At 42.1% G+C, this 15,575-nt stretch overlaps 1 protein-coding gene across 1 annotated transcript in view; it reads left to right on the top strand.

Moving 5' to 3' along the window:
* Nucleotides 1-5,409, top strand: part of CUBN (cubilin) — a 187,038-nt gene extending 181,629 nt beyond the window's left edge. Inside the window, 6 exon segments of the mRNA XM_032235067.1 lie at nucleotides 594-712; nucleotides 714-803; nucleotides 1,389-1,476; nucleotides 1,479-1,552; nucleotides 4,816-4,972; nucleotides 5,390-5,409. Of these exon segments, the coding sequence (XP_032090958.1) occupies nucleotides 594-712; nucleotides 714-803; nucleotides 1,389-1,476; nucleotides 1,479-1,552; nucleotides 4,816-4,972; nucleotides 5,390-5,409 (548 nt within the window).
* The last annotated feature ends 10,166 nt before the right edge of the window (nucleotides 5,410-15,575 follow it).

Genomic DNA, 15,575 nt, shown 5'->3' with positions numbered 1-15,575 from the left:
CCCGAAGGTACAGTTGCCCAAGAATAATCTAGTCATACTGATTGTTTAAAATTAATAAGCTCAGAGCAAAAATAGTGTAACATAAGAGCTTAAGAAAATAAACAGTAGCCTGCTGGATTGAACTCTTGGCGCATTTAGTCCAGCAGTCTGTTCTCAAGTAGCCAACACACTGGACAAGGAAATCCACTAATCTTGCAACAGCTGGCCTTCAGTGTCAGTCACACTGCAGTCAATGCTCATTACTATGAGCATTGACCTCAGTGTGACTGACACTGAAGGCCCACTGTACTGCCATTTTTTTCCTTCCTCCACACATTCAAAATAATGACAATGTTCATGAATTATTTGGTTGCTTTTCGCTTGGCATCCAACCAATTTAACAATTGTTATACAAGCTCTAATTACTATGATGTGTAAACCAAAGCACTGTGTAAAAGGCATGCTTTTCATGAAAGCAATGTTCTTCATGCTAAACATTACCAATAAGAATAAAGTTACATGTGGTGTATGAGACTGAAAGTAATGATAAAAGTACGGTATCATTTAATGCAGCAATATGAAATATTACTAAAAGGTCATTTGGTTTTTAACAGGTCCTTGGCAAGGTTGTAATGCCCACTTGAGAAACGCAAGTTATAACTTCGGTTCTCTAGACTCTGACAAGGATGGGAAATATAATAAAGACGTAGAATGTGTGTGGGTTTTAGCTGCCCCCAATAAACAAATTGATCAACCTCACCTGTGTATCTTTTGAATTAGAAGCTGCAGCATCTTTTCAAAATTGCCAATATAATTATGTCAAGGTAAGATGATCCATACACCAGATAACAAAAAAAATATATCTATTTTTCTTTTCATTCCACAGCATATATTAGGGAGACAGAGAATGTGTGAGTTACAAATAAATCTTTTTTTAAAATGTCAGAAAGATTAAAACTGAATTCAAAGGCAGCAAGCCAACAAGCAATTGCTAAGTGACTGCAAATGACTTTTTATGAAATAAAAAAACCCCGATTCCGTTCAGATGTACATGTGGCTTATGTTAAGATATGAATACGGTATTATACTTGTGTATCCAATTCCCATGCAATCTTTTTTTGAGTTAAGGTTAATAAATCTTAGTTTTCATTATATTTCAAACAGAAAAGAGACCAGAATTCTTAGTTATCTGTATCTTTTATTTATTAATCTCCATTTCAAGACAGCAAACAAAATACAGGTTATTTTAAAATCCAGGTACAAGAAACAGGTGATAATTTCCTGATTTAAATAAAACAGGACATTTCTTCTACATCTGTTACATTGAAAAGAGATCCATTTATTCATTGATCCAATTTTATTCAAATAATGCCATAAAACCTAATTTTATGTATTTCTGTCGTCTTTAGTTATATGATGGTAGTAATGAAGATGCCAATTTAGTTGGAATGTTCTGTGGCTCCAGACGTCCATTTATTTTCCTTTCTACTAACAACTTTTGACTGTTAATTTTGTCACTGATAGATTGTTAGAAAGAGGTTTCATTGCTACTACATTCAGTGGTGGGATTCAAGTAATTTAACAACTGGTTCTCTGCCCTGATGATTTCTTCCAACAGCCAGTTTGCCAAACTGCTCAGAAAATTAACAACCGGTTCTCCCGAAGTGGTGTGAACTGACTGAATCCCACCACTGGCTATACTACTGTAGATAGTGTTATTTTAAATTTCTTCTAAAGCAGTTTTTTGAATAAAGGATTAGTTTTTAATTTGAATAACTTCAGATAGTCTTAAAAATATAATCACTGAGAGTCTAAAAGTGAGTGATTAAGAAAAGTGAGTGATTAAGATTAATTTTTCTATTAAACATAGAAAAATATCCAGCTTGTACTTTTTCAAAGGTACATTGGAATGAAGAACAGTTGTGCCTGTGAAAGGCAGAGCTTAAAAATTTTCGATACAAATTTGCAGTAAATAATTTTGATGTGGCTTTTAGATTTTACTTTGTAACAGTTATTATTTTGTTTTATATCTGCATCTATCTTTCTTTTTCTTTTTTTCTTTCCTTTCCTTTCCTTTCTTTTTTAGTCATCTAGTCCTTTACACTGAAAATATTGTGCGTTGTGATATTTTTATTAATTTGTACAAACATACTGCACTTCCAAATCAATATTACTTTGGAATTACATTGTAAACTTCCAAAACATAGTATTATACTTACCAACTTGCTTTTCACATGCAAACTGCAGGATCCCCCTATTTTCCAAATGTATATCTACCACTCACATTCTGCCAATGTATAACTGATGCCCCTCCTAAGGGTTAAGCTAGCAGTGTTGAAATTCCATCTTGAGCCCAGCCAAGATTGCACTCAGAATTATCTAGAGTTCCAGGATTTACCATCATTAAGTCAATCAGTCTTACTACCACAGTTACTAGAAATATTTTCTTTCATAGATTGAAATGTTAATAAAAAGAAAACAAAGGTTTCCCTGTTAGTCGTGTCTGGCTCTAGGACATTGTGCTCATCTTTGTGACTTGGATGAGGGAGTCAGTGTTGTCCAAAGACAATTTCCATGATCATGTGGCCAGTATGGCTATATGCCAAAAGCGCATGGAATGCTGTTACCTTCCCACCAGTGGTACCTATTTATTTCCTTGCATTTGCATGCTTTCCAACTGCTCATTGGGCAGGGTCTGAAGCAAATAAAGTAGCTCTCCCCATTGCACAGAGCTTGGGTGTCAAACCCAGACTCTTAGGTCTCCAGCTGAAAACCTCAGTGTTTTTATCCAGTGAACCATTGTGCCCCTGAAATATAACATATTTTTACCTTTATATTAAAGGTAAAATAAAAAGTAAAAATATGCTCAAATTAAACTTGTGCCTCAGTGATTTCATAGAATATAGCTCTGCAGTATCTTAATGATACTATAGAAATGGTTTGCCATTAACTTATACCAGTTATTTTTTGCCTTACCAGTTTAGTTCTCACCCCTGATGTTGTCCATGGTTTCCCTGTGAGATGATACTAGGCTCAATGCTACTTAGCTTCCATATGGTAGGCAAAGGCTGCCATCTGCTGAGACAAAGGTAGTTGAAGAAATGGTAATTCCAATCTGAGTTACTGTGATCCATGCCTTGCTTGCTATAACCTCCTCTTTGTTTAAAACCCTTCATTGGCAGGGCAGGGCAAAATTAAATCTGAATAAATGTGTATAACTTTTGTTAATAAATAACAGCCACAGGTAAATTCAAGCAGCCTTGAAAACAAGAAATTTAACTTTTCTTTCCTTGCCAAAATGTTAATGACCTCTCTGCTTTAAAGTGGCCAAAAGTTACCATTTGCATTTTAAGGAAAACCTTCATCATGAGACATTTACTTGAAATGTAAACATCTAAGGATATACAGAATTTATCAATCCAGGAAAGACTATTCCAGAGAATTCCAGAATTTTTCCATCCTTGGTTTTATATACTGCTCTAGTCACTATGGGGACATGGTGGCTCGGTAGCTAAGACGCTGAGCTTGTCGATCAGAAAGGTCGACAGTTCGAATCCCTAGTGCCACGTAACAGAGTGAGCTCCTGTTAGTTGTCCCAGCTTCTGCCAACCTAGCAGTCCAAAAGCATGTAAAAATGCAAGTAGAAAAATAGGGACCACCTTTGGTGTGAAGGTAACAGTGTTCCGTGCACCTTCAGCACTTAGTCATGCCGGCCACATGACCACAGAGATGTCTTTGTACAGTACTGGCTCTTCAGCTTTGAAATGAAGATGAGCACTGCCCCCTAGAGTCAGGAATGACTAGCACATATGTGCGAGGGGAACCTTTACTTTTAGTCACTGATGATGCTGACATCGATAAGATTAACAAATTACAAAAATGCTGCTTTCTCTGAACTGTGAACTTTGTCTTGGTTCTGGCATTCTACAGACAGTTCAGTACAAATTGCAGACAAGTCCAAATTGCAAATAATTGAAGGTATCCTGGGGATGGTTCGGTTTTTTAAAATATCAGAAGGAAACACATAAAAGACTATTGGATTTTAGAAACCACCAAACAATCCTCTGAAAGAAGCACGTCTGAAGAAGCAACGTGATTCAGAAAGAAATAGAATCTTCTGGACTTTTCAGAGAATAGTCCATTAATAGATCAATGAAATTTTCACATCACTACAAACTGGCTGTTTTAAGAAATGGTATTTATCAGGGCCACAGTAAAATGGTAGAAAAATTAAACATTCTTTCCCAAGACTATTCATTTGTCATCAAATGCTTTCTTTTTACCTCTAGTTTGGCAGTAGTGATATGAAAAATAGATGCAAAAGTTTGGTGGCATTTTTTCCTAAACCTATAAAAATATACAAAGAATTCTGTCAAGACAATAAGAAATCCTTATCACTCTGGGAGGAATAATGACATTAATAAAGATTTCCTCACAGACATTTAGGTATTAGTAGAGGCAGAGAGAAAAATGGGATTTATCACTATTAATGTTCAACCTAGAAAAACTAATTTGTGACTTAATGGGTTTTTAGTATATCCAATTTAATGTTAGTGACTTTTTAAATATATAGTTTAATGGGAGATTGGCAAAGACTCATAAAATCTTGACAGAAAAAAGATTGGATGATTACACACACACACACACACACACACAAACTAAAATAAGATAATGATAGTGATAGTGCCTGAGAGATTTTGTGAAAACACTCCTGTCGTGTTTGTGAAGAACAAAAATAAACATTACTATAGCAATAGAGGGCAATGTGAATTGAATTCTATTGAATTCTTTTATAAAGTTTCATCACTTTACATTTGTACCTCTGTCACATTTCAGGGCATTCAAGAGCATTCTGATTCTATCCACCGATTCTGCACTTCCAACAACTTTATGATCCTAGATTTTTATTCTTACAGGCAAAGTGCCATTGTAATTTTTAGATCAGATGATTATATGATTAATAATGGATTCCAATTCACCTATCAAGCTTCAGGTAAAATTACACAATTTCTTATTGATATTAGCTTCATTAGCATGGAGAAAACATTATTTGTCTGACATAAAATATGAATTTTTTTTTAAAAAAAGGTTCGTGTTGTTGCTGCCCAGCATTCAGTGCCATACAGTGCAACAGGGTGGATGGTTGTCTTGTAAATCTTAGATTTAAGATGGACTGGTATTTGTATGTTATATAACACACCAGTGAGTTGACACCAATGCATGCAGGCTACATTTACCCTTGTTCGCACCTCGCCATTAATATTGCCATTGCCTTGGTAGTGGGATACCGAAAAATGTCCATCTTCTTTAGGTGTTCTCTATTAGAAACTATATAATGGGCCAGACAGTAGTTATCCATCCATTGGATCATACTGCGGATTGATAGTTTTTACTTTTTCTGAATTTTTAGTGAAAGCCAATTTGGTATAGTGGTTAAGGTATCAGACTAGAAACTGGAAGACCAAGAGTTCTAGTCCTGCTTTAGACACAAAGCCAACTGGGTTACGTTTGTCAGACTTTTATTAGAACATTTAGTATTACATTGCAAATATTGAAAGAACAATGGAAAAGTTAAATATGTACTTGCGTACTGTAGGAGCATGGTGAATATAATTTCATTTATTCTTTATCTAAATTATCAACAACCTGTATTTAAATATCTTCAAAATATGTAAAGTGTCATAATGCATTATTCAGAAATATCAATAATTCTGACTCAAAGTGACATAATTAGAAGTCATGCTTTAAACCAAAATGGATCTCTGAAACATCTCTCTAAGAACCAAGCAGTGCAATCCAATACATGTTTATTCAAATCTAAGACTTTTTGCATATTACTTGGCCTGCTCCTTTGAAAGTCTTTTATTAATATGGATTAACTCATACCAAATTGATAAGCAGCATTACTTAAATAACAAAAGAATCTAAATAACCCCAGAACACTTGTTTTTAGTTGTATTTTAATTTTTTTTAAACACCCTAAAAATAGATTGTAATTTTTTTGGGGGACACTTTGGGTTCAACATATTGGAAAAAGTTTATCAAGGAATGACATAAACTTCTCTGTGTTACATTCCCTTTCATTGCACATCCACTGTATTTCCTTGAGTGATTCCATCGGATTGATATCGGATTTGGATTCAAACTGATGCTTATTTTGGACAAGAAAAATAAATAAACAAGAGGATGCATTTATCTTTTACTGGCTTCTCTCTCCAACTAAAGTGGTTCCCTCTCTTATCAGGTAAAACCAAACATATCCTACACATTGCAATATTTGAAAAAACACTTCTGTAAATCACAGGTTTTGTAGTGACATCTAGTGGATATCTAGTGGAAACTTGCTAAAATTATTTTAGAATGAGTTTCTATTGCAGTTTTAAAACTATATAGTTTATGACTTAGGTGGTATAGATCCACCTAATTGGGGCTTATTCAACAATCCTCTGCAGTTTTGAAGGTATACTTCAACTGTTGTTAAATACTGCAGGATTTTATTTTAACGTTTTATTTCCTATTAGAAGCAGCATTTATAGAAACTTGAATCTGGGTGACAAAAATGTGTTGTGATATGCTGCACTGTTTAGTATATCTGTGCAACATTGCAAAAGGAGTGTTATTTCACCATGAGCATAATTCTGTGTCCCAACAATATCTGGGTGTTGCTGCACTTAAAGGTGAGAGGTGACTTAACAAGGCTTAGCTTTTAATACTTTTTAAAACAGTACTTTTTAAAAATAAAAGTACTTTAAATATTTTAAAATATGTTTACCTTAAATCAATGTGTGATGAGGGATGCACCCTCTCCATTAAGGTCTTGGCCAATCTATTCTACATAACAAAGATCTACCTCCTTCAGGCAGAGCCATAATAGGAATCCCAAAGGCCTTTCATTACATCATCACCCAGCAAGAGTTAACCAAGCTTGGGGCTCAGAACAGCTACAGAGTTGGTCCTATGGGAGTCTGACAACCAATCAGAATGCAAGCTCTAATTCAAAAGCCCAGAGAGGGCATAAAACTCAGGCATTCTCAGCATCTCTCCCCTTTTTTTTCTTCGCCCAAGGAAAACAGGCATGTGGTCTTGGAATTGGAATTGGAAAGTTTATTTATAGGCCGCCCTTTTCCCTGGGGGGACTCAGGGCGGCTTACAATTCATGGGGAGAGGAATACAAACAATGACACAAGAACAATACATAATTAAAATAGAGCACAACATTCATCATTCGGGTGGGGACGGATTACAATCTTAACCCCAGGCCTGACGGGATAGCCAGATTTTAAGGGCTGTGCGGAAGGTCTGGAGGGTGGTGAGGGAACGGGAGATCGTTCCAAAGGGTCTTGGCATCCTTCAAGGCTTGTGATCTTGTTCATCAATAAACCTTCTTTCAAAGCAACTTCCATGAATCCAGTGTCTTTTTCCACACTTGGAACTGGACCCAGAAGGATATTTCTTCCAACACTACATTTCTAAAGTAATTTAAATCATGATATAAAGTTGGAATGTTTCAGATCACAATCACAAACACAAACACTACTTGCATTTAAATTTTAGATTAGTTCAGGATCACTCTAAGAGCCTTTCTTGGTGGCAACATGGGATGACCTTGAAAAACTGGAACGAAAAAACCTAGGCCAGCGATGGCGAACCTTTTTTGGCTCACATGCCATAAAGTGGGGAGTGCAGGAGGGGTCATGTGTGGGTATGCCACACCCATAATGCAACGTGTGATGCCCCCAGTATGCATGCATACAAGAGGCGCTTTCCCATTTTTCGCATGCTTTTTTCGCCCTCCCCAGAGTCTAGAGGCTTTATAGGAGCAATGGGAGGGCAAAAACAGCCTCCCTCACCCCCACCCCCCCGGCCCTCCACAGGATTCAGGGACCTTTAGGAGGCTTCCCTGAAGCCTTCGGAGGACTAAAAAGGACCCTACGAGCAAACCATGTTCTATCTGGGAGAACTCGGGTGGAGGGAAAGACTGAGGCAAGCCAGATCTCCTAATGCTAACAGTTTATTGCTAACAAGTTGCCAACACGGCATTTCACTATGCGTGCATCTCAGCTAATGGCAACGCTGAGACCCTGTTTGAAGCTCTTTATATATGCCAACTGTCAAGCAGGAAACAATCATAACTGAGTATGGCACCCCCTAGTGGAACCAGGAAAACTGCCATACATAACACCCCTCCATACTTAGACAGCGCATGCGTAATCAGACAAATATGCTGGGCAGCGCTGGATCTGCCCAGATCTTCTTGGTGTGCTGGCGGCCGTCGAAGATGCAGGTGGGCTCATCCGAGCTTTGGAATTACTTGGTTGTGTTGACTCCTATGCCCCCACTGGACTTGGACTTCTCGCCGCTGGAGGCACTTGCAGAATCCCCGGTAAGTCCCCTAACTGGTCACTATCTTCTGCGGCTGAGTCATTGGTGCCTCGTGGTTGGACTCTTTCCATCTCCTGGTTGGATGATTCTGTACTGCCATCTGTTGTGACATGGCGGGCCCTTAACTGGTTAATATGTCTCCAGACCCTGCCATCCCCTAAGACTATCTCATAAAAGCAGTGTCCTGTGATTCCCCTGACCTTCCCTTGTAGCCATAAGGGGTGGCCAGCATATTTCTAGCATATACCCAATCCTCTAAACCAAACCCCCTAGACTGTCTACAGGACCCAGGAGGCTTCTCAGGGGCATACTCAGGATGCAAACGGTCCAGGATAGTTCTAATCCTCCGGCCGATTAATAACTCTGCCAGACTTAGGTTTGTTGTTGGGCATGGGGTGGCATGCTGCCAGAGGAGATATTATATATTTTCCCCTGCCAATCTCCCCCTTTCAACCTACCAAGGGCCTCTTTAGTGGTACGGACAGCTCATTTGGCCATACCATTGGCTGTGGGATTGAATGGGGCTAAAAATGCATGGTGGATTGCTAATTCCGCTAGAAACTCAGCAAACAGTGCGACCCTTAGCTATGGGCCGTTATCCGATACCACTACATGAGGTATCCCATGTGTGACGAATAATTGCCTAAGGGCTGCTATGACAGACTGCGCATTTGTAGATGACATTACAGACACTTCGATCCATTTAGAGAATGCAACAACTGTCACTAGGAGTGTTTGACCCCTATAAGGGCCAGCAAAGTCTAGGTGAATTCTGGACCATGGTGCCCTCGGCACCTCCCAGCTTTGTACTGGAGCCCTTAGATCGAGGGGTTGTGATGATTGGCAAGGCTGGCAAACGAGTACCCGGCAAGTGATGTTGCTGTCCATCTTTGGCCACGAGGTATAACTATGGGCCAAAGCCTTCATACGCACCACCTCGGGTGCCCCTCGTGCTGGGTAGATAGTACCAAGTGTCACAACAGTTCTGGGATCACCACTCAGTACCCCATAACAAACACCCCTTTTGCGAAGACACTTCGTTGTTTCAGAGTAGACAGGGGCGGAACTCTGAGACCAAATTCCCCACCGGCCACCCCCAATGAACCCAATCCAACACCCTGGACAACACCTTATCTTTCCATGTGGCTCTCGCCACGTCAGCAGCTGTAATGGGTAGCTGCCAATCATCGATGAGTAGAATAGAGGAGGCCAGGACTGCGTCATTGGTGGTAATTGGCAAAGGAAAATGACTGAGCGCATCCGCATGACACAAGTGCTTGCCTGGCTGATGTAGCAATGAATAGTTATATGCGGCCGGGAAAACTGTCCATCTGATCAACCGAGGCAACAGGATTTGTGGTGTCTGCTTGTCTCCCACTTTAAGCCCCAACAAAGGTTTATGGTCAGTCACAAGTTGGAAATGTCAGCCATAGAGGTACTCATGAAATCTCTTTATTCCTGACACTATAGGCAAGGCTTCTCTGTCTAATTGGCTATAGTTCCTTTTTGCGGTGGCTAGTGTTCAAGAATAAAAGGCTTTGGGCACTTCTAGAAGGCAACAGATGGCTTAAGACAGCCGCCACCCCGTAAGAGGATGCATCACAGGACAAAACGAGGTGAAGAGATTCGTTGAACTGCATCAACACGCTGTCAGAAGTTAACAAAGTCTTGACAGCTTGCAAGACTGCAGTTTCGGCTTTACCTCACACCCATTTGGCTGAACGATCAAGCAGTCTGTGTAGGGGTTCCACCAGCGATGCTTTGTGTGGCAGAAATATATTATAGAAATTCAGGAGTCCCATAAAAGCTTGTAACTCTGCCTTGCTGGTAGGTGCTGGGGTCTGATGAATGGCTTAGATTTTAGATGGAGCTAGGCGAAGACCTTCCGCATTCACCACATAGCCCAAAAATTCCACCCTAAGAACTGCAATCTGGCACTTGTTGGCTTCAATTTTAAGCCAACACTCTGGAATCGGCGAAGCACTGTGCGGAGGCTGCTGAGGAGATCAGCATGGGAGATAGTGGATACCAGGATGTCATCAAAATAAGGGACAACACCTGGTATACCGCTCCATTAAGTTTTGGAATAACCCTGGAGCCACACAGATCCCAAACTGCAGGCAGTGGCATTTAAAGCCTCCCCCCACCACCCGTGAGTTACTATTGTCTGGACTTCAGCAGTTGCGTCATCGACAGGCAACTGCTGGTATGACTGGGCCAAATCAAGCTTCCCAAAAATTGTCCCTTGGCCCAGGGAATGCAATAGATGTTGCACCACTGGGACCGCATATGCACTTTGATGCAACGCTAAATTCAAAAAGCATTTGTAATCAGCGCACAAGCGCACAGATCCGTCTCCTTTGAGTGGTGTTACAATGGGGGTCTCCCAGCAGGCATGATCTACAGGTTCCAGGACCCCATGATCTATCAGATTGTCAATCTCCGCATCTACTTTTGGTTTTAACGCAAACGGAACTCTCCGCGGTTTGAACCTCCTAGGCAGGGACCTGTGGATCTAGGCTGAATGATATCGGGTTTTACCCACGATCGCTCGCGCGGCTGCATTCTGGACAAGCTGACGTCTCCGAATGCTCTTCAAGGGCCCATGTAGAGCACGTTGCAGTAGTCCAGTCTAGAGGTCACAAGGGCACGAGTGACTGTTGTGAGGGCCTCCCGGTTCAGGTAGGGACGCAATTGGTACACCAGGCGAACCTGGGCAAATGCCCCCCTGGTCACAGCCGACAAGTGGTGTTTGAAAGTCAGCTGTGGGTCCAGGAGGAGTCCCAAATTGCGGACCCTGTCTGAGGGGCGTACTGTTTGACCCCCCAGCCTGAGAGATGGAAAACTTGGCCAATTAGTAGGAGGGAAACACACCAGCCACTCAGTCTTATCTGGGTTGAGTACAAGCTTGTTAACCCCCATCCAGACCCTAACCGCCTCTAGGCACTGGCACATCACGTCAACCGCTTCACTGAGTTGGCACGGGGCGGACAGATGCAACTGTGTATCGTCCGCATACTGATGGTATTTTATCCTGTGCCGTCGAATGATCTCACCCAGTGGCTTCATGTAGATATTAAACAGGAGGGGGGACAGGACCGAACCCTGCGGCACCCCATGATTCAGGGGCCTAGGGGTCGATCTCTGCCCTCCGACCAACACCGACTGCAACCTGTCCGAGAGGTAAGAGGAGAACCACCGTAGAACAGTGCCTCCCACCCCCACCTCCCGCAGTCGTTGCAGAAGGATACCATGGTTGATGGTAACGAAGGCCGCTGAGAGGTCAAGGAGCACTAGGACGGAGGCATGACCTCCATCCCTGGCTCTCCAGAGATCATCGGTCAGCGCGACCAAAGCGGTTTCTGTGCTGTAGCCAGGCCTAAATCCCGACTGGAAGGGATCTAGATAATCGGTTTCCTCCAAGGACCGCCGGAGCTGAAAGGCCACCACTTTCTCAACAACCTTCCCCACGAAGGGGAGGTTGGAGACTGGACGATAGTTGTTTAAAACCGCTGGATCCAAAGATGGCTTCTTCAGAAGGGGTCTCACCACCGCCGCCTTTAAAGCGGGGGGAAAGAACCCCTCCCGAAGGGAGGCGGTGACAACCGCCTGGATCCAGCCCCGTGTCACCTCCCTGCTGTTAGCAACCAGCCAGGAGGGGCACGGGTCCAGCACACATGTGGAGGCACTTACGGCTCCCATGGCCTTGTCCACGTCCTCAGGGGTAACAGCTTGAAAATCAATCCAGTGATGTCCATCCAGATTCTCCCCTGGTGCCTCGGCTGGCTCTGCGCAATTGGAGTCCAGGTCCGTCCGAAGCCGAGCAACTTTATCCGCGAGGAATTGGACGTAGTCCTCAGCTCTGCCTTGCAAAGGATCGCTCGTATCCCTCCTGCTTTGGAGGGAACGGGTTATCCTGAACAAGGCGGCTGGGTGCGACTCAGCAGAAGCTATCAGAGAGGCAATGTGTGTTCTTTTTGTCGTCCTGATTGCCCGGAAGTAGACTCTGATGCTGGATGTTAAAAGCGCTCGGTCTGACTCAGACTTACTGGATCTCCATTGTTGCTCTAGGCGTCTCTTTCGGCACTTCATCTCCCGGAGTTCCTCAGTAAACCAAGGAGCCCTCCTGGATCCACTGCCTCGGATCGGCCGTAAAGGCACAATCCGGTTAAGAGCCTCTGCCGCTGCTGAATTCCAGGCAGCAACCAGAGTCTCCGCCGGACTGCGGGCGAGGGTATCAGGAACAACACCAAGCTCCGTCTGAAAGCCCAAAGGGTCCATAAGGCGCCTGGGGTGGAAACACCTAATCGGTTCCTCCTCCCTACAGTGGGGGTTTGGTCTCCGAAAGTCAAGCCTCAGTAGGTAATGGTCCGACCATGACAGGGGTAAGGTCTCGCTACCCCTCAAACCAAGATCACAACTCCACTGCTCCGAGAGGAATACGAGGTCGAGTGTGTGACCCGCCGAGTGAGTCGGGCCCCGAATTACTTGGGTCAAGCCCATGGCTGTCATGGAAGCCATGAACTCCTGCGCTCCATCAGAGTGTTCACCGAGCGAAGGCAAATTGAAATCCCCCAGAACCATGAGCCTGGGGAACTCAATTGCCAGCTCAGCTACTGACTTGAGGAGCGAGGGGAGGGCTGCTGCAACACTGTTGGGAGGCAGGTACGTTAACAGCAAGCCCATTTGACCCTTGAGGTCCAACTTCACCAGCAAGGACTCACACCCGACAAGCTCCGGAGCAGGGATCCTACGAGGTACTAGAGACTCTTGGATAACAATAGCCACACCCCCACCCCTCCCTGGGGTCGCGGCTGATGAAGCACCTGAAAACCATCTGGACACATTTCAGTGAGGGGGACTCCTCCCTCCGGGCCCAGCCAGGTTTCAGTAATACATGCCAGGTCTGCCCTCTCGTCTAAAATTAGGTCCTGGATGAGGGAAGCCTTGTGAACTACAGACCTGGCATTTAGCGACAGCAGCCTGAGACCAGGGTCCTGATTACTCACGCCATCTGGCCTTGGAGTGGGACTCATAGGGCCAGAAGGAGGGATCTCTGTAACGTAGCGAGCCCTCCTTCCCCGGTAATGGCCAGCCCTAAAGTCCCCGCCATATCTGCCCCTCCCTGTTAAGACCGTAAAGCCTCCTGAAGGTCCCTGAAGCCTCCGAAGGGCTTAAACCGACCTTATGAGCAAACTGAAAGTCCATTCCCAAACTTCCAGTTTGCCCATAGGGCCATTTTTTTTTTTTTTTGCGCTCTGGAGGCTTCAGAGAAGCTCCTGAAGCCTCTGGAGGGTCTCCAGGGGGGCTAGGGATGCTCTTGTTGTCCTCCCCAGGCTCCTATAAAGCCTCTGGAGCCTGGGAAGGGCACATATGCCATAGGTTCGGCATCCTGGACCTAGGCCGTCCATGGAAACAATTAGGAAAACTTAACAACTGTTGACTAAACTGGAAAGTTAAAAGGAAATCAGAAAACAATAAAATAACTTCTTTAGTGCTACCAATGAAGTATTAGTTCCAACACATTTGGGTAACATCAGGTTATTTTGTGTTTCCAGTACTTTTTAATATTTCTAATAAGGAAGTATATTCTTGTAAGATAGCATTATGACTATTCTGTTGATATGTTACAAATAGGTATCAACTATACAACTATATAGATATGTCTTGAATTGCTCAAAGTACAGATGCAGTTGAAGAAAATTCTTTTTTTTAAAAAAATTACTTTATGTGCTGCAGCTCACATATTATATTACAATTATATTACCTTTCTTGGCCTTTGAAGCAATACAAACCTGTCTCCTGTTCCCTTGGCATGAGTTTCTACTTCAGTATCTGAATTAGATCATTTTATTGGATGTCATCCAACAAATTATTTCAGCTCAACTAGAGGTAAAGATATTCACTGTCAGAATTCTTACTATATTTTTCTTTAAACATCCCATATCTATGCAAATTAAAAATCTCATTTAGAATAGAATATAATAACAGAAGGGAAGGGACCTTGGAGGTCTTCTAGTCTAACCCCTTTCTTAGGCAGGGAACCCTACGTCACTTCAGACAAATGGATATCCAACATCTTCTTTAAAACATACAATGTTGGAGCATTCACAACTGGAGGCAAGTTGTTCTATTAATTAATTGTTTTAAATGTCAGGAAATTTCTCCTAAGTTCTAAGTTGCTTCTCTCCTTGATTAGTTTCCACCCATTGATTCTTGTCCTACCTTCAGGTGCTTTGGAGAATAGCTTGACTCCTTCTTTCTGAGCTATTGGAACACTGCTATCTTGTCACCCTCAATCCTTCTTCCCATTAAACTAGACATACCCAGTTCCTGTAAAAAAAATCTTTTTTTTTCCATTTCCAAAATATTTTCCTTATGAAAACATCTAATCAAATGCTCTCTGGATTCAGAACAAATTCAAATCCTCTGAAACATGATATAAAATAATTTGTTGAGTACTACTGAACAATGAGACAATTAACATTTAGTAAATAGAATGGAAGAGTGACATATACCAATTGCTACCTGTTCCTTGAATAGGAGTCATCAATCCGGGATGCCATTGTTGGAATATCCAACTCCAATATCGTATTTCACTATTGCCCATATAGAGACTATTTGCTTTGCCCCTGGGATCATCTTCACATTTTGGCCACCCTGCAGGAATTTACACCTAGTGTACAAGCATGGCATTCTTTGCTTATTCCTCTCAGATATATTCTCCCCAGGATATATCTGGGCATTTGGGACAGGCAGCCCTTCCATTGGCCTAGAGCAGTGCTACTTTCTGATTAAAATTGGGTGTCATGTTATAAATACCAAAAATTTGAAATGCTAAATCTTCAGTGCCATATTTTTGTTTTTTTACAGCTGTAGTTATGATATTGGAATGACTCACATCACACAGACCAGCAAAAAGTTATACTTTTATTCTTAACTCTTGTTTTTATTCTTATTTTCAATTGCACCGGATTTGCTGAAAGCTCACAAGTTTGACTGTCTTGGAATAAGTAGACTGGGCTTAAAGATTAATCCCAGTATCATATTGAGTTAATTTTTAAGAGAATGAATCATTATAGAATCGGGCAAGAATACAACTTACAGTATTCTTTTACTTTTATAATACATATTTGGACACTAGAAGTGATAATTTTGCCATTTTATTTTTGTACCAGATGCCATGGCAGTACAGTACACTTTTATTAATTATG

Source organism: Thamnophis elegans, chromosome Z (genome assembly GCF_009769535.1).
Source record: "Thamnophis elegans isolate rThaEle1 chromosome Z, rThaEle1.pri, whole genome shotgun sequence".
NCBI lineage: Eukaryota > Metazoa > Chordata > Lepidosauria > Squamata > Colubridae > Thamnophis > Thamnophis elegans.
The sequence above is the reverse complement of the archived record's forward strand: the minus strand, read 5'-3'. Positions and strand labels throughout refer to the sequence as shown.